Source organism: Triturus cristatus, chromosome 7 (assembly GCF_964204655.1).
Source record: "Triturus cristatus chromosome 7, aTriCri1.1, whole genome shotgun sequence".
NCBI classification, from domain to species: domain Eukaryota; kingdom Metazoa; phylum Chordata; class Amphibia; order Caudata; family Salamandridae; genus Triturus; species Triturus cristatus.
The window spans coordinates 1,613,215,623-1,613,234,058 of NC_140590.1; the positions used below are offsets into that span (position 1 = coordinate 1,613,215,623).

Genomic DNA, 18,436 nt, shown 5'->3' on the forward strand with positions numbered 1-18,436 from the left:
TCTCATGCATCCACGTGAAGTAGCAATTAAATAAAAGTTACGTCTCATCCAGTACAAAATATTACACAGCCCGTATTTTGATAGAGCCAAATTGCATACAATAGGAAGAGCTGAGAGCCCGGAGTGTCTTCGATGCTACACTGAACTTGGGACGTTTATACATACCCTTTGGGACTGTACTGAGATACAAGGCCTATTGAGGATCGATTGTGGGGGAGCTCAATCACATATTGGAAGTCCAAATAGAACTGGAGCCACGGTTTCTCCTTTTGGGAATTCCGACAGAGGTAGACATCCCAAGGCGTTCTAGCTAACCTGGGGTTAGTAGTAGCCAAACGGGATATAGCTGAATACTGGGGGGCTCCACAAATACCTACCATTAACGAATGGAGGGCAAGTCTTGACTTGTACATGGTTGTGGAACGTGTGACATACAAGGCCTGGGGCTGTCCCAAAAAGTTCCGGAGAATATGGGCCCCATGGATAAAATATTACGGTCTGGAGGTGGAGGGAGACGAAGAGGGTGGGAGTCCGTCGTTCAAAGGACCCAGGAAAGAGCCTTGATTGATGTACTGTTTGTTCCAAGTATGTGTAACCATGAGAACTGTACAAATGCTTCTGATTTCTCTTTGCGCCTAGTCTGCTCAAATCTATGTGTAGATTCAACCGCGATAGACACTTTGTTATATAATTACCCTACATGGCCAATGTGGAATGCTATGCAATGTGTATTGTGTATTCATGCTTTGTTTCATGTTTTGTTTTATTTGAAAAACGCAATAAAAATAAATGTAAAATAAGTTATTAGTGCTGTTTACAACAATTTTGAAATTTTGAATGAAGAAATATTTTTTACAAGTTTAATAAGCATTTTTACTTTCACCTATACTTTACTATAGTGATTTTCCCTTTTTACTGTTCCCTATACTTTACCATAACGAGGCTCCCCATGGTAACGTACAGAGAAAAGTAAAAGGCTGTGTTAAACTTGAAAACAATTAGGACACATTTAGGAAAACTAACATTTATCATTTAATGTAATTTAAAAAATAATTTAAATTAAAAAGAAAAGCTAGAATCTAATACATTGTTACGTTTCAGTGTTTGTGTGATGTCACTTGTTACATTTCCTAATCTTGGGTGACTAGGAGCTGGCAAAACGGATTTGAATATTTTTTTATTACAAACATAAATAATCTTTGATTTAAAATTCATTTTCTTAAATTACCCCATAACTTTCAAATATGGAGATCTCCACCTCGGTGGTGGAAGGCTTCACAAACAGTAGAAAGTTAACAGTAGTAACATTTCGGTCACAAATTCAATCATAGAAGTATCCTCCCCCTCATTTGAAGAGGGTGGAATTTGTAAGTCCAAATCTAGGTGTAAATTTACACATTGAAATGGAGAATTCCATCCATGAGGAGATTTACACTTAGGGGGGTAGTTGTAGATCTGTAGGTGAGGAAATCTACACGTGCAAACTTTACGGCTACTATCACGCTGCATGAAGGTGGGCCCAGACAGGAAAGGAAGGAACAGACAAAGGATACAGAAGGTAGGTACTCCGGCAAGTAAAGAATTAACAAAGGAAACTAAATAAAAGACAAGCAACAACAGGTTAAGCCAACACATAAGGCTCCACAAAACAAAGTACCGGAAACAAAAGAAGAGGAACTGTATTATAAAAAAGAAAAGCGGTGACAATGCGGTACAGAGAGTTGCCAAATAAAAGAAAACATAATAGCATTGAGAATAAAGACGTTTTGCAGCAAGAGAAGAAATATTCGAAAAAACACTGAGATTATAAATGAGGAGTAATAGAATTTCAGATAAAAAAATATTAATATACAACTACCTACCGTCTGAACCTTGGGGCGGATTCAAGCTGTTTTTACTCTAGAAAGAAATTAGTGGATATTTCAGAGGGTTACAAACAGTGGTTTACAGATGAGACAGACAACTGTATGAAACTAAACTCTGACTTAAATCAACATACAGCAGTGCACAGTCAGTAGGTCTGATAGTGGTAGAACGCCGCGGATTATGCAAGCTGTTTTTTTTTTTTAGGACAGTTTTTGAGGAAGGACTATGTAGCACAATCTGACTTGTTCTGTTTTTGGAACGTATTGCCACTTAGTGGAATAGCTGTCTCTTTCACATCAATATTTACCTTTTTAGTACTGGCCTAGAGGCAGCTTTAGTTGCTTGACAGCCCGATAGCATGAAAGGAAATAAAGAAAATAATAGATATACATCGAAGGACTTATGGTCAGCCCCTGTCGGAATATTACCCAAATGTTGGATCATTCCACAGAAGAGCATGTATAGAATGGGGCCATGGTCACTACTCTTCAGCCAGTGTTCTTTTGCAATGTCATTGACAATATGTGTCAACCCAGAATCATTCAGTGTTTAGGTCTGCATCAGGATCTGTGTGTGATGGCATTTTGCCTCATTAGGTTGGGACGCCAAGCGAAGGGGCAAGTACCAAATAAGCAAAGAAATCCATTGATCGCTGCTGCTTTTGCACAGCACGTACTGGCCATCACGAAACCTCTTACGTTGTAGGCAGTAGGGAGCTAGCCATGTGAGCTAGCCACATGAAGGAAAACTCACGTCTTCCTTCACTATTTCTAATTGTGCTACTGCCTGGCACACCGACCAGGGAGGCACAGAATAGGGCAGGTTGCCAATAAACATAGCACAAACAATCTGTGTCACTGTCTGTATTTACATGCATTTGCAAATTACAGTCAACCCTACTGTTCTAGTCCAGAAACTCTTTGTAGTGGATTGCAGAAACAATTTTGTAAAACTTTTGTATTTTCCGATTTGCCTGCAAATGTAGACCAGTTGTTTCCCACAGTTTCATGAAGGTGTTTTTAGCTCCTTCCAACCACAATTTAAAAGAAACCCAGGAGGAAATGAAAGTGTATGTGGACACTGTAGCAGAGTCTAACTGCAAAAGTCAGTCCCACAGTCTGCAGAGCCGGCCTTTAGCGTGGGCGAGCTGGGCCCAGGGCGCCACCTGTAGAGGGGCACAGGAGCTGCATGCAGCAGTCTCCCTCTCACCTGGCTGCAAAGAAAAAATGTGTTACGCACTGGCACCCGTGCCATAGTTTGTCTGTGTTTCTTCTCAGGGCCCTCCTTTCTTGTATGCCACTCATCTCCCCTCCCATTGTTCCAACACACAAACGATGGATGGCAGGGGGTGCCAATTTTTGTTTCGCCCAGGGCGCTAGCTCTTCAAAGAACACCTTCCTTCTGCTATCCGACTTCACTCTTTCTTATTAAAATTGCATTTATATAACTTTTACTACCCTTGACGAACTGTTGAATGAACAAGGGTGTGTGTGTGTGTGTGTGTGTGTAGCTCGAAGCTGTGCAGTGCTGACCTTTAGGGCATCAGCGTGTGTGAACTGGACCCACGCCCAGGGCGTGGGTCTTTAGAGGGGAGCTGAGGCTGCCAGCTTCAGAATTCTTCTGAGGAAGCACCAATGAAAAGTGCATTTAAACACTTTTTCTGGAAGCTGCAGATGCCCCGTCTGCATTTTGACTGCTCTTCTCCTCATGGCCCTCCTTTCGCTTCTTACCTTTGCCCTCTCACCTTCCCTCTACCCTCCCATTTTTTCCCAACGTTTATCTTGGTGCTGAATAATAGATGTTTTTTTGTTACCCAAATCAATGGTACTCATTTTATTGACCTCAGAAGGACGAAAGGCTGAGTGGACCCGCCAGGATTTGAATCTGTGACCATGAGGTCGAACACAGGCCCCTACAGTGGGCACATTAGTCCGCGAAGCCACCAGACCCGGCACCACGATGCTAAGGGCACATCTGCTTCATTGGGGGAATGCACATACCTGTCTGCAGGACTGCCATGCTACCACCGAACAGGGCCAGCTCTTCTCATGAGATCAGATGTGCCAGCAATGGGCAGGACCAGCACTTCCAGCACGACTACCTGCTAGAGATGCATGCGGGTATGTTCATGCTTATTTCAGCTGTAAATGCAAGTCATTGTGAACACATTTACAGTTGCGTTTCTTCACCTCTTGGTTCTTTTTGCAGTTGTTTGTTAGACTTTGTTTTATACTCTGTGGTATTGCTGCAGACACTATTGCCTTCCGCCAGTAAGGACGTGATGGGGTTGGAATATTTTTTCTTTACTCCAAATAAAAAGAAAACATCAGCAGTGGCCCTTGCTTGTTAAACTACTGTTACAATGAAGTATTCCACGTAGACAGGTCCTGTAAATAAAGGTTATGGATTTATTCATCAGGTTCCTTCTTCAGTTACAGGTTACAGGACGATGGTAAGATCCATATTATGCCCCACCAGGGGCAGCCTTCTTGCTGCTCAGCCCATCCACTCCAACTGAGTCTTCCTCAAGCACAAACACTCTGAACAGTCCAATGACCTCACCATTTGCTGAGCAAGGCAGAGAACAACAATAGGGAGGATGCATTACCCAACAAGTAGATTATAACACATCTCCCCTCTTATAATGAATATAGAAAATCAAATGTATGCAAGATGATAAGACACACATATGACATGTCCAATAAATTCATCAGAAAATACATGCCCATCTAATCTAGGAAAAATAGGAAAAAACACAAGTAAAAGTGTTCCATTCTTTAGAACAGTGGCTGCTCACCCTCGTTAACTCACACTCCATACACAACTTAGCACAAGGAATATATCACCCAACAAACAGTGGGTACCACACCACCTCACTACCACAAGGAACCCACCACGCCTCACACCAAGGCTAAACTACACACAGGGTATCTTCACAACCCCTAAACAGTGGGTAATACATAACTTAACCCACCTCGCCACACAACAAGGCACAACTACGCACAGGGTATCTTCCAACCCTCAAACAGTGGATATCTCACACCACCTCGCCTCACACTCAAGGCACAACTCTAACAGCAGGACCAGGGACTTCAAAACCTCTACTGCACTTACACAACTCACGCCAGGACCAGGGACTCCAAAACCTCTACTGCACTTACACAACTCATGGCAGGACAAGGGACTCCAACCCTCTACTGCACTTACACAAATCATGGCAGGACCAGGGACTCCAAACCCTCTACTGCACTTACACAACTCATGGCAGGACAAGGGACTCCAAACCCTCTACTGCACTTACACAACTCATGGCAGGACCAGGGACTCCAAAACCTCTACTGCACTTACATAACTCATAGCAGGACCAGGGACTCCAAACCCTCTACTGCACTTACATAACTCATGGCAGGACCAGGGACTCCAAACCCTCTACTGCACTTACATAACTCATGGCAGGACCAGGGACTCCAAACCCTCTACTGCACTTACATAACTCATGGCAGGACCAGGGACTCCAAACCTTCTACTGCACTTACACAACTCATGGCAGGACAAGGGACTGCAAACCCTCTACTGCACTTACACAACTCATGGCAGGACCAGGGACTCCAAAACCGCTACTGCACTTACACAACTCATGGCAGGACCAGGGACTCCAAACCCTCTACTGCACTTACACAACTCATGGCAGGACCAGGGACTCCAAAACCTCTACTGCACTTACATAACTCATGGCAGGACCAGGGACTCCAAACCCGCTACTGCACTTACATAACTCATGGCAGGACCAGGGTCTCCAAACCCTTTACTGCACTTACATAACTCATGGCAGGAGAAGGGACTGCAAACCCTCTACTGCACTTACATAACTCATGGCAGGACCAGGGACTCCAAAACCTCTACTGCACTTACACAACTCATGGCAGGACCAGGGACTCCAAACCCTCACACAACTCATGGCAGGACCAGGGACTCCAAACCCTTTACTGCACTTACATAACTCATGGCAGGACAAGGGACTCCAAAACCTCTACTGCACTTACACAACTCATGGCAGGACAAGGGACTCCAAACCCTCCACTGCACTTACATAACTCATGGCAAGACCAGGGACTCCAAACCCTCTACTGCACTTACATAACTCATGGCAGGACAAGGGACTCCAAACCCTCTACTGCACTTACATAACTCATGGCAGGACAAGGGACTCCAAACCCTCTACTGCACTTACACAACTCATGGCAGGACCAGGGACTCCAAACCCTCTACTGCACTTACACAACTCATGGCAGGACCAGGGACTCCAAACCCTTTACTGCACTTACATAACTCATGGCAGGACAAGGGACTCCAAAACCTCTACTGCACTTACACAACTCATGGCAGGACAAGGGACTCCAAACCCTCTACTGCACTTACATAACTCATGGCAGGACAAGGGACTCCAAACCCTCTACTGCACTTACATAACTCATGGCAGGACCAGGGACTCCAAACCCTCTACTGCACTTATACAACTCATGGCAGGACAAGGGACTCCAAACCCTCTACTGCACTTATACAAATCATGGCAGGACAAGGGACTCCAAACCCTCTACTGCACTTACACAACTCATAGCAGGACCAGGTCTAACCTCAAGGTTAACGGGTATGACTTAACCCATACCATGACAGGGTATCTTTAAACCCATCACAATCACAGGGTATATCTAAACCCAATACCTTCCCACTAACACAGGGAAACTCAGAAAAATGTAGCACAAAGCGCATGGTCATAAACACCTCACACAAGGCAAACAACTACACACAGGGTATCTCCCACCCCTTCACAGTGGGTACCACAAACCCCACTGTGAACAAGAACAACACACTTAGAAAGAACATGGCAAACATTGTAGCCAATTGAGCATGGCATACATCTGAATATTAATATGCAATACATGCATCAACTACTCACTACAACACGACACACGTAAAATAACCAGCATCATGCCAGACACTTCACAAGATCCGGAAAACTACTTAAACCCCCCAAAACAAACGTGATAATACATGTATGCAGTAATTTAAGAATGGTAAATAGAAGTCCATGGTGAGCGACTTCTCACCCGAAACTCCTCACAGCATACCTGATCTCCGAAGACACTTCCAAGCCTTTCATGGAAAGCTCAATCAAAATACAGCTCAACACGAAGTCAAAGCAACATAAATTCAGTTGTTATCAATAGTTACTTCACCGATAAACCACTAAAGGTGATGAAGATGCCAATTCGTCATAGAATGCGATTTTCCAAAATGTGGCCTATTGATCAAACTTGCACAGCGGTAAAACGGATTCCAGGCGAAGGTCTGACAAAGCGTGAACATCAACTAAGATGGCCGCACGTAGCCAACGCTGAGCCGGATGGCTCTACGCACGTCCTTGCTGCAGAGCGTCCCTAGGCAGCACAGGAGACGTGATAATAAATGAAGACGTCACTGGAAACAACTGTGGTACCGCAGACAGGTAAGGTGCACACGCACAGTTCCAATTTCAAAGTTCTTCCTAACATTGTGAACCGCTTCTCAGCAGCAGCGCAATAAAGATTGCAGGCAACAAGAACGGGTTTCTAAACATGCACAGAGCAAACTCAAAGCAGTAGTGACATTTCTGCTCCCATATCAAACACGCCTGCGAGCATACTTGCGCTACCATTCCCCACTAGACTCCAAGGCAGCGTAATTCACTTCTGTGCACTCACATGGCTCACCTCCAAAAATCTTCAGGGCATCATAAACACTGCACAGCCAAGAACACGACATGTCAGATCCTTATTGCGCTATTGCCTCTTTACTGGACTCACACCGACCATTTCTTCACCAACACTAGTCCATTTATTGCCGATTCCATAGGAGCCGGGTGCTTCCAGATACACATGTTCTTTTTTAAGTCTGGAGGCTAAAAACAGCTTACTGCTTGTGCACTGCACTGGCTGTAGGCTGTCTGTTCCAATAGATAGATACTGGTGGGGCTGCCAGGCACAATACCTCCATACAGGTTCACATCTCAAGTCTTCAATGTCTTTATCCACATGTCTTCTTCTAAAATTCTTCTTTGTTCTAGTGACACTTCAAATCATCTGTGTCCTTGTATTAAACTTTCCTTCATGCGTGGGTCTTTTCCGCTCGTCGCCAGTGTTACAATGAAGTATTCCACGTACAAAGGTCTTGTAAATAAAGGTTATGGATTTATTCATCAGGTTACTTCTTCAGTTACAGGTTACAAGAAGAGGGTAAGATCCATATTATGCCCCAACAGGGGCAGCTTCCTTGCTGCTCAGCCCATCCACTCCAACTGAGTCTTCCTCACGCACAAACACTCTGAACATTCAAATGACCTCTCCATTGGCTGAGCAGCAAGGCAGAGAACAACAATAGGGAGGATGCATTACCCAACAAGTAGATTATAACAACTACACATTTGGAGGCATCTGATTAAGTCAAACTGGACACTAGACATAACATTTGCACACTCGTATATGCTTGCGAGAATACCAAAGGGGGTGCTGAACTGCAGTAACTCCATTTTTGTAAATGATCAATCACATGTAAACAAATAAAATGGAGCTAAGCCACTGGTTAACACATCTGGAATTTTGCACTATATTTATACCAACACCAGAATGTATCAGTGTGCACTAGAAGAGCAACCTCGTGTCATTGTATGCACTAGAAGAGCAACCTCGTGTCATTGTATGCACGAGAGGAGCAACTTTGTGTCAATGTAAGCACTAGAAGAGCAACCTCGTGTCATTCTATGCACAGAAAGAGCGACCTGGTGTCATTGTATGCACTAGAAGAGCAACCTTGTGACATTGTTTGCACTAGAAGAGCAACCTCGTGTCATTGTATGCACTAGAAGAGCAACCTCATTTCATTGTATGCACTAGAGGAGCAGCCTTGTGTCAATGTATGCACTAGAAGAGCAATTGCGTGTTAATGTATGCACTAGAAGAGCAACCTTGTGTCATTGTATGCACTGGAAGAGCAACCATGTGTCATTGTATGTACTAGAAGAGCATCCTCGTGTCATTGTATGCACTAGAAGAGCAACCTCATGTCAATGTATGCACTAGAAGAGCAACCTTGTACCACTGTATGCACTGGAAGAGCAACATCGTGTCATTGTATGCACTGGAAGAGCAACCTTGTGCCATTGTATGTACTGGAAGTGCAACTGCGTGTCAATGTATGCACTAGAAGAGCAACCTCGTGCCATTGTATGTACTGAAAGAGCAACCTTGTGTCATTTTATGCACTAGAAGAGCAACCTTGTGCTATTTATGCACTGGAAGAGAAACCTCGTGTCATTTTATGCACTAGAAGAGCAACCTTGTGTCATTGTATGCACTAGAAGAGAAACCTTGTGTCAATGTATGCAATTGAAGAGCAACTTTGTGTCATTGTATGCGCAGAGCAACTTCGTGTCAATGTATGCACTAGAAGAGTAACCTCGTGCCATTGTATGCACTAGAAGAGCAACCTCGTGCCCTAGAAGAGCAGCCTTGTGCCATTGTATGCACTAGAAGAGCAACCTCATGTCATTGTATGCACTAGAAGAGCAACTTCGTTTCAATGTATGCACTAGAAGAGCAACCTTGTGTAATTGTATCTCCCCCATCCCTTAACGACTGCGGGGCCTGTGCCACTAGAGCGGAGGCCCTTCGTGAATCGGGCACACATTGTGAAGTGGCATGATGTGTGTGACTCATTATAATCTCTTGCATGCCACAACTCTCACGCTCTGTGAAAATGGCTTGATTTGTCTGAGGCACTGTCCCTCCTACTCAACAACCCTCACACTAAGGGGCCTATTACGATCTTGGTCGGATAGCCTCTAACCTGAGGTCGGAGGCTTTCCGACTGAGATCGTTGGTTTCAATTCCGACAGCCTAATTACAATTTAGGGGATCAGAATTGAAATCGGCCGGTCATTCTGGCTGGATTCTGACGTGATTAAGGAGCCCATTGGCCAGTCGGAGATCAGCCAGTAATCTCAATGGACGTAGTTTCCAGCTGTTGGGATTAAGATGCTCGCTTTCCATGCCGGGTTTTCTGATATATAAAGCCTGTTAGAAACCGAGTTTGGGGTCCCCTAGCAGGGCCCCCTTCTCTTTGCGGCATCCGGATGAGGGCCGAGAGGTGCCCCCCTGTTGATCCCTGCACAGTATGGCAGGCACCCTGAGGTACCAGCCACGCGGTGCAGGGATGAACACAACATCACATTTCCCTATTGGAGTTTGTGCTACAGCCGGTTTACGGCCGTAGCACAAGTTCCTATAGGGAAATGTGAGTATGCGACCGTACCCTGTGCGGTCGCATCGTAATTATTTAGTCGGGGCAGCCGACCGGAGAACGTTTGGTCCCGTTTCCGCTATGATGTCAGTCGGAGGCAACTCCGACTGACAACATATTCGGCCCCTTAGTGTGAAGTGCCATGATTTGTGTGAAGGGTGATACACTCTTGAACCCAACATCCCTCACACTCAATGTGAAGTGTCAATATTTGTGCAAAGCATTTTACACTCAAGCTCAACAGCCCTCACACTCGGGGTAAAGTATTATGCTTTGTGAGAAGCAACATACACTCACACTCAATACACCAGGACACTCAATTTGAACTACCATGCTCTGTGTGAGATATTGTACCCTCACATACAGAAAACTCCACACACTCCTTACTCAATGTGAAGTATCATGCTTCTTGTGAAACTCTCTACGTCCTCACACTCATCACACCCCACACTATAGGCCGTGTGACCTGCTAAACCTGTCACAATACTACAGATGAGCTAATTGCATTCCCTCATTTGCAAAAAACATAATATTACTGCACTCTGTGGAAATAACTGGAAATAGCTTGTTGAAAACTTGTTTCTGCATTTGGTAGTGCAGAGACACCACCAGTAAAACGCTGGCAGTGACAGGGCACAATTCTGCCATACTATTATGAGGTCTTCCCATATTCATAATAGGGCAGTACTGCATCACACTAAATGAGGTCCTTGTGATCAATAGGAGGCAATCAGGATAAACTGCATTTTTGGCTGCACAAACACAAGAGTGTCAGAATCGAATACATCACTGCAGCACACTGCACGCTCAGTGTGAGGTGTTACAGTACAACAAGGCCCCCCAGCCCAGTAGGGTGCATAGCAAAAGTAGTGTTAATGACATCCCTCCTCCCCATAGCCTATGCAGTGTGCATCACTCACCTGCTTGGTTCCTGAGGTGGGGTCCTTCACGTACAGGGCATGCTGAGACTTCTGTGGAGTATCATTCAAGATTTTTCCATCTGCTTGAGACTCTTTAGACTTCACACACCCCATCCTGTAGCAAAGAGGGGCACAGGGAAAGAGACGGGGGCAATAGTAGTGGAGAGAAGGAGGGAGAACAAGAGAGATACAGAGAGAGAAAAACAGTAGGACAGACTGAGACAGTGCGTGAGACAGAGGACAGAAGAAAGAGAGAAGAAGAGAGCAAGAGATCGAGAGAGAGAGACAGAATGTAGGGTCCAAGTCAAGCCATCAAAGATAGGAAATAAAGGGAAACGAAAATATGGAGAAAACAGGAAAGAAGAAGGTAGAAAAGAATCAATGATCACATTTAGCATGAAGTAAACAAAGCAACTTGGTGCATAGACAAACCACCCACCTAGGTACCACCATGTGTGAAACTGAGAACCCCCAGGGACTGCAATGATCTCACAGAGAGTGAACAAGGGCATTTCATCACAATGTAACCTATCCATATTTTCAAAAAACATACATTTAAACACTTGGGATCAGATTTAAAATTTGAAGGATGGCATTTTGTTCGGGAAACAGCCATTACAACGCAGTCATTACAACTCACTACCTTTACAACGCAGTCATTACAACGCACCATCCTTCACATCGCATGCCATTACAACGCAGCCATTACAACGCATGTCACTACAATGCATGCCATTACAACGCATGCCGCTACAACGCATTCCATTACAAAGCATTATAAGGTAAGTAATGGGAAACAGTAATTTTTACCCCTACACTATCCAACACTTACCCTACTGTTGCACTCACTGGAGTGGGAATAGTAATTTTTACCCCTACACTAGCCAACACTTACCCAACTGTTGCACTCACTGGAGTGGGAATAGTAATTTTTACCCCTACACTAGCCAACACTTACCCTACTGTTGCACTCACTGGAGTGGGAATAGTAATTTTTACCCCTACACTATCCAACACTTACACTATTGTTGCCCTAAAAGTATTATGCGTTGTAATGGTATGCGTTGTAATGGAATGCGTTGTAAGTGTAGTCTCTAAAAATGCGTTGTGATGGCATGCGTTGTAAATTCATGCGTTGTAATGGATATTGTGATGTAAAAATCGCGTTGTAAAGTAATGCGTTGTAAAAGTTTGCTTTGTAACATGTCCTATTTATTTTGTCCAGCATGGTGGTAGAGGACATTTTGTTTGCCACCCTGTCAGACTTCTATCTGCAAATTTTAGTGATCACCGCTGACACAGTGGTAGTCTCTGCACCTTGATGGGAACTGCCAACATGATCGTTCCTTTTAAGGTATAAAAACGTTTGGTGCCAGCCGCCATCAAGTCAAGTCACGTCAGAAAGCTTTATTCGATTCATCACACAAATCATAAAAGCGCATAATCAAATACACAACAATTTTAAAAAGAGATACACTCATAAAAATATTATCATTTCGAACCTAATTAAGATACCATGTTCAAAAGGTATTAACGCATTAAACTAAGATGTCAGCCTATCATAAATAGGGACATTACCAGATTAAAATAACAAATTATTCCTTGTAAAAATGCTTGTCACAACTAATATAAAAACGTCAATGACTGTCACTCTATAACCACATTTACCCGTACCGCTTTCTGATTACAAGGGAGCCCCTATGAAGTTTACAGCAGCAGTGCAGGTATCAATAGAGTCCAACAAATATAAATATCTAAAACCATCTCTGCAAGAACAAGGATGTTACTTTCTCAATAATGGGAGCAAACATCTTGCTTTTACTGTTTTATAAAGTGCACCAAATAGTACAAAGTGCAGGGTGCTTTGTTTGGTCAAATTATCACAGGGACAAGGCGTCAGGATGTAGCCTTACGGCTAGAGCGGTCGTCCTCGAAGCTGGGAAACTGGGTTCGAGTCTCGGGAACGATGCTCAACATTCTGGGCAAATCACTTAATCTCCCTGTGCCTAACCAAAATGTGTCCATTTGTAACGAAACTGGTGCTCATGTAAAGTGCTCTGAACACCTGATATCCTCGGGTCTAGTTCGCCCTATATAAAACAAAAAATAAAAAAAACTCCTTGACATGGAAAGGCTGACAGAAAGTGAACTGTGCCTAATCGAAACCTTGTAAGATAAAATCTATCTTGCGGGTTCATAATAAAATCTAAATAAAATTGTTAATGATTAGTCAACGGACTGACCTCAACAGAACTCAACAATCTGTGTTGTGTCTGGGGCTGCTGATGGTGTAAACTGGCCGTAGCAAAAAAAAGCTGATTTCATAATGTCTTTTGATTTAGGGAGCATATTTTTGGGGTTTACCTAAACCCATCTCAAAAGACATACATTTCAGATGGCTGATCCAAGTGATCTTCTCAATATTGAACACAGCAAGACAATCGCTGATGATGGCTCTCGAAAAACCTAAGTCCTCTGAAAGTTAAATCTTTGCCCATAATATTAAGGGCGTGAGGCCAATGCGGTCCCAATATGTTCCAAGCCTACATCAGAGGGACAGAATGTGACAGAAGCACTTTTGGGCACCATCATCAGTCTTCTAATGAAGTTATTCTCTACAACTTGAAGCTTGATGCCCCTGCTATACCCCAGCCTCCTGTCCCATAAGTGGCAATAGAAAGGCACTTTGATGGCTGTCAACCAAACTTTTACTAACTTTTTGGTTTTCATGAACAAACTCCCAAGGTGGAAGTTTATTACTGAAAAACAAAAAACTATTGACCTCCACCCAATATTGTTTTTTTTTTCTGCCCCTCACTGCCAGGTTTTACCTGGTGCTGTCTGGGCAGCATAAAAGGACATCACAGCATCCACCCTAAAAGGGCTAGCAGTGAAATGTCCTTACTCCAATGGCCCCATGTCTGTCCAGCTGTCAACCAGTCAAAGATTGTGTTTATTTAGACCCTGGTCATTAAACAACCCTAAAACCATGATTAATATAAATACAATTATACATTTAAAAAAATACGTATCTTGTATAAAATCCTTCACACACTTAAAATACATCAGTTACAGACACCTTGTAATTTATAATAAACTGAGTGATTATTAATCCTTCAAATATTCCTTAACTGCTAAGAAAAATCTTCCTATTGCACACGTCACATCCGAATATCTAATTTCCGTTAAAAAAGCACTTGTGTACGCTCTCAGATACCCTATTTTAGAAGAGTTGGCTTGAATACTTTTCGAGGAAACCAGTAGCCTTTGCAAATCTTATAGGATATGCAGACAATCAAACTTTACATTTAGCCTGCAAGTACATTTCCCATTTGGCGTCTACTGCAGCCATTTTCGCAGTATGACTCGCAAAACAAGGGTTTGGATCAATTCTGAATTTTAGCAACTCTAGTCTAAGAGAAGGGTTCGGAAAAGCATCTCTATATGGTAACCATTCCCCATTTTGCCATGAGTGTTGCAAGAACTGGGTAGATATTCTGCCGCTTAAATAACTCATGCTATGTTCTCTAGAGTAAGTTTTAGTCAACATACAGAGTTTTGCCTTAGCGGTGTCTATTTGTAGGTTTTGGTTCCCTATATTTAATCCCAGACTACTACATATATCTCCTAAGGCTTTTCTAACCTCTGTTGTCCATTTCAGCTCACTGTTTCTATATCGTATTTACAGAGGATGGTAATCTTTTCACCTTCTCCATTTTCCAGGCGTAACCAAAATCTTACCACCTCCGCACATGCTAAGCAGCTCCGGGCTGCTACACATGTTTCAATTATTATAGCCTGGTTCATTGCTGACTCTGGTAGCGACAGCAAACCTTTTAGACATTTCCCTTCTTCATAATCCCAATCCACTCCATAGTGGAATTGTGAGCGAATCATAGCAACGTAGGTGGATAAGACCGGTCTTAAGAACAGGGCTCTGTAACCTTTATTAAGCTGTTGATGGAAGCTTTCGGTTGACAGAGTCAATGGGGGCTCAGTCAACAGAAAAGTGGCAGGTCTTCTGACCCTAAATAAGGCAGGTGGACCATCAGTTTGGCATACTCTGTCTGCCAAACGTTAAATGTGCCCCTTCAATCAATCAATCAATCAGGGAATTGTGAAGCACGCTACTCACCCGTAAGGGTTTCAAGGACTTAATCTGCAAACTACAAGGATGTTACTGTAGCGGTCGCCCACGTAGTGGCTCACAACTCGTCCCGTCAGCGTGGAGCGCTAAAGCCCATTTCCAGGCTCCAACATCGCAAACACCTTAGAAACTACACTTCCCTACATGCACTGGGGCGCAATCCCAGGAGTGCGCTACTTAAGCACTTCCGCTGGAAGCGGAAGGTGCTTGTCAATCAAAGTCAACGGAGTTTCATGGCGGATGGTGTTCCCCGCCGTATTTCAGCCTGAAGCATTTCAGCAGTTCTTCCTGTGTCGGGCCGAGACCCGTTTCCAGAGACGGCCCGCAGCGAGTGAAGAGCCGTGACAAGTCCCGAAGAAGAAACCCTCGGAACGAAGCAGGTAACCCGGGGAGAGACGCCCGGGAGTTCCCTTCCGTGTCTGCATGCTGTTTTCATTTCGTAGCTTACCGGAGCACTGAGACGGGCACTGGCGTGCTGATCCGTGCTGCGGTGATATCTTTTCAAAGTACTAGTCTATGCGCCCAGAACACGTAGCGTCTTACCCGCATTAGGAACCCTTTTGTTGTTGTGGGACGGGTGCTACAGATACTTCCCTACCTCTGGGCTAATCGTGCTCGAGTGTGACGTAACACTCCCCTTTGTACGACTAGAGACACTGAGAGCCGTACAACGCCAATAACTTCACGAGGCTCTTTGGGGAAGGCACTAGCAGTTTTCCTGTTTGAAGCGCTACCAAGCATTTGTTTTCTTCTGTGGAGTATGTCACTGTTTGGATATAGTGGACTACGCCCCTGTAATGGGTTCCGACTACTGCTTAGGTCTTCCTCTGGGTTAGAGACAAGTGGGGTTCGAGACTCAGCGACCAGGCTCCTTCGTCGCCCAGGAGGGTGTGTTCCAGGGCTGGATCGAGACATTTCTGGGAGTTTAGCACTAGGGGACTCATTCTGTATCGGAGGCTGATACCTGCTGTTTCGATCGGGTGGGTATATACAAGGAAGCGTGACGCTTCAGTTCTAGAGTATAGGGATTATCACTACATCCTTGACTCTCGCTTTCTCGTCTCTACAGGTCGCAATCCTCCCAAGAACGCCCTACCTCCCAGCCATGGCTCCGAAGGTACTCTTCTACTCACAGCCCCTTTTTTTGTTCTTCCTATCTTCCTTTCCCCTGGGTCCAGTCTCCAGCAGTTGAGTTCTCAATCCCCTGCTGGGGGTTGTGCTCTGGGGAATTGGGGATATTATCTGCGATCATCGTCCCCGCTGAGATCAAGACAACAGGTCAGTGGCACTCTCTATGTGTGTGCGACTGACAGTCTGGCAGATCTGACAGATTGACAAGCCCACGTTTGCGCCCAGCCCGGACGGTGGATACTAACGTGGTGCTGACCTCGTTGTTGGAAAGCCTGATGGCTCTGCAGCAGGAGGTGCAGACCTCCCGGTTAGAGAATCAGAATGTACAGAGAGAGGTGAGCTCATTACGTAGGGAGGTGGCGGGTCTTTCGCGTAGGGGTCAGGGGGAAAGTTCGTACATAAAGCCGGCTACACTACCTCCTCCTGGGTCTGCTACACCTCAAGTCAATCCCGTTAACACCGGAGGGGGTTTTTTCACGGCCACCCAATATCCCCCCACAACCACAGACACTGTGCCTACGGTCCATGTATTGCAAAACACCGGTATCCCTTTAGCCCCCCCTGAGCGCTTTTATGGGGACCCCAAGAAGTTCGAAACCTTCCTGAATCAATGCAGACTGCATTTTTTATGCAAACCAGCTGTGTTCCAAGGAGAAGCCGCAAAGACGGCTTTCATGATGTCCTACATGGGGGGTAACGCCGCCAGTTGGACCATCCCCTTAATGGAAAGAAACGATCCGGTCCTGCACCATTTTCCTGATTTTTGCCTCGCCCTGAGGAAGTTGTTCGATAGGAAATCCCACATGCTGACGTTGGATCGGGAACTACTCACCTTGCGACAGGGGTCCCAAGACTTGCTGACGTACATTACAACCTTCAATCGGTTGGTAGTGGAAACGGAATGGCCCCCTGAAAAAAGGATCACCCTGTTCTATCAAGGGTTGAGAGGAGAACTCAAAGATGTTCTCGCCCAAGTTGTGCAGCTGCCGCAAACATGCGAAGACCTAATAGTCTTAACCGTACAGCTGGACCATCGCCTCTTGGAGAGAAAAGGAGACAAGAGCCGAGGTGAGACTAGGTTTTCTTACACCTGACCAAAAGACTCGGTGGGAGAACAGCCAAAGACAGTCGAGGGACCGGAGCCAATGCAATTGGGAGGAATCCGAGGACCTCTTACTCCAGAAGAAAGAGACAAACGCCGAAGAATGAAGTTATGCCTATATTGCGGCAAAGGAGGGCACTTCATTAGAGAGTGCCGGGCCCGGACTCCGGTAAGCAGCCGGTCTTCTGTTTCCCGGGTACAAGCCACCTCTAGACTAGATGAGCCTGCGGAAAACTAACAAGCCCAAGTCATGATGAGGTCGCTGATTTGGGTATTTCACGTGCGATGATCTCATCCGTGCTAGCGAATACCCTGCAACCTGCCGTGGCTCATCTGAATATCGGAGTGACTCTATGGCTCACTTCCCGGGATGTGTTAGAAATGGACGCCCTGCTGGACTCCGGAGCAACGGGCAACTATATTGATCAGGAGTATGCCCTCCGACTTGGACTACCCTGCGAAAAGAAAGAGATCCCTGAACTCGTAAAGGCGGTAGATGGAACGGCCCTCTCTTCTGGACCTGTGAGGTACCGGACTCGGGCTCCTCAGATGGTGGTGGGCCCTGATCATCACGAATATATCCAATTCGACCTTATCGATGCCCCCCCAGTTCCGGCTCATCCTTGGCATGCCCTGGTTGACGTTACACGACCCCGTCATCAGCTGGACAGATCGCACAGTTACCATGGCTTCTGTCTATTGTCAAGAACATTGTAAACAACAAGAAGAGGGTACGGAACACGAGGAAACACCAGCCAAGCACTTAGCAGCAGTCTGTACCCAAGAGCGTTACTGTTGTACCATCACCCTGCCGGTTCAATATCAAGAGTATCACGAGATATTTGATAAACAAAAGGCGACTAGATTGCCTCCTCATCGGGAGTATGACTGTCGGATCGAGCTTACCGCTAGAGCAAACATCTCCTGCAGCCGAGT

At 45.1% G+C, this 18,436-nt stretch overlaps 1 protein-coding gene across 4 annotated transcripts in view; it reads right to left on the minus strand.

Annotated features, from left to right (window-relative positions):
• The window catches only part of HCK (HCK proto-oncogene, Src family tyrosine kinase), a 214,316-nt gene that overhangs the window by 101,143 nt on the left and 94,737 nt on the right, over positions 1-18,436 (minus strand). For 2 of the 4 annotated variants that reach the window (XM_085619503.1, XM_085619502.1), the window contains exons 3-4: positions 11,121-11,235; positions 1,863-1,899 (exon numbers count right to left, since the gene is read on the minus strand). In XM_085619503.1, the coding sequence (XP_085475629.1) occupies positions 1,863-1,899; positions 11,121-11,234 (151 nt within the window). In that variant the 5' untranslated portion in view covers position 11,235. Of the gene's footprint in view, positions 1-1,862; positions 1,900-11,120; positions 11,337-18,436 lie in introns of all 4 variants that reach the window. The other 2 variants (XM_085619500.1, XM_085619501.1) reach the window with 1 other exon arrangement.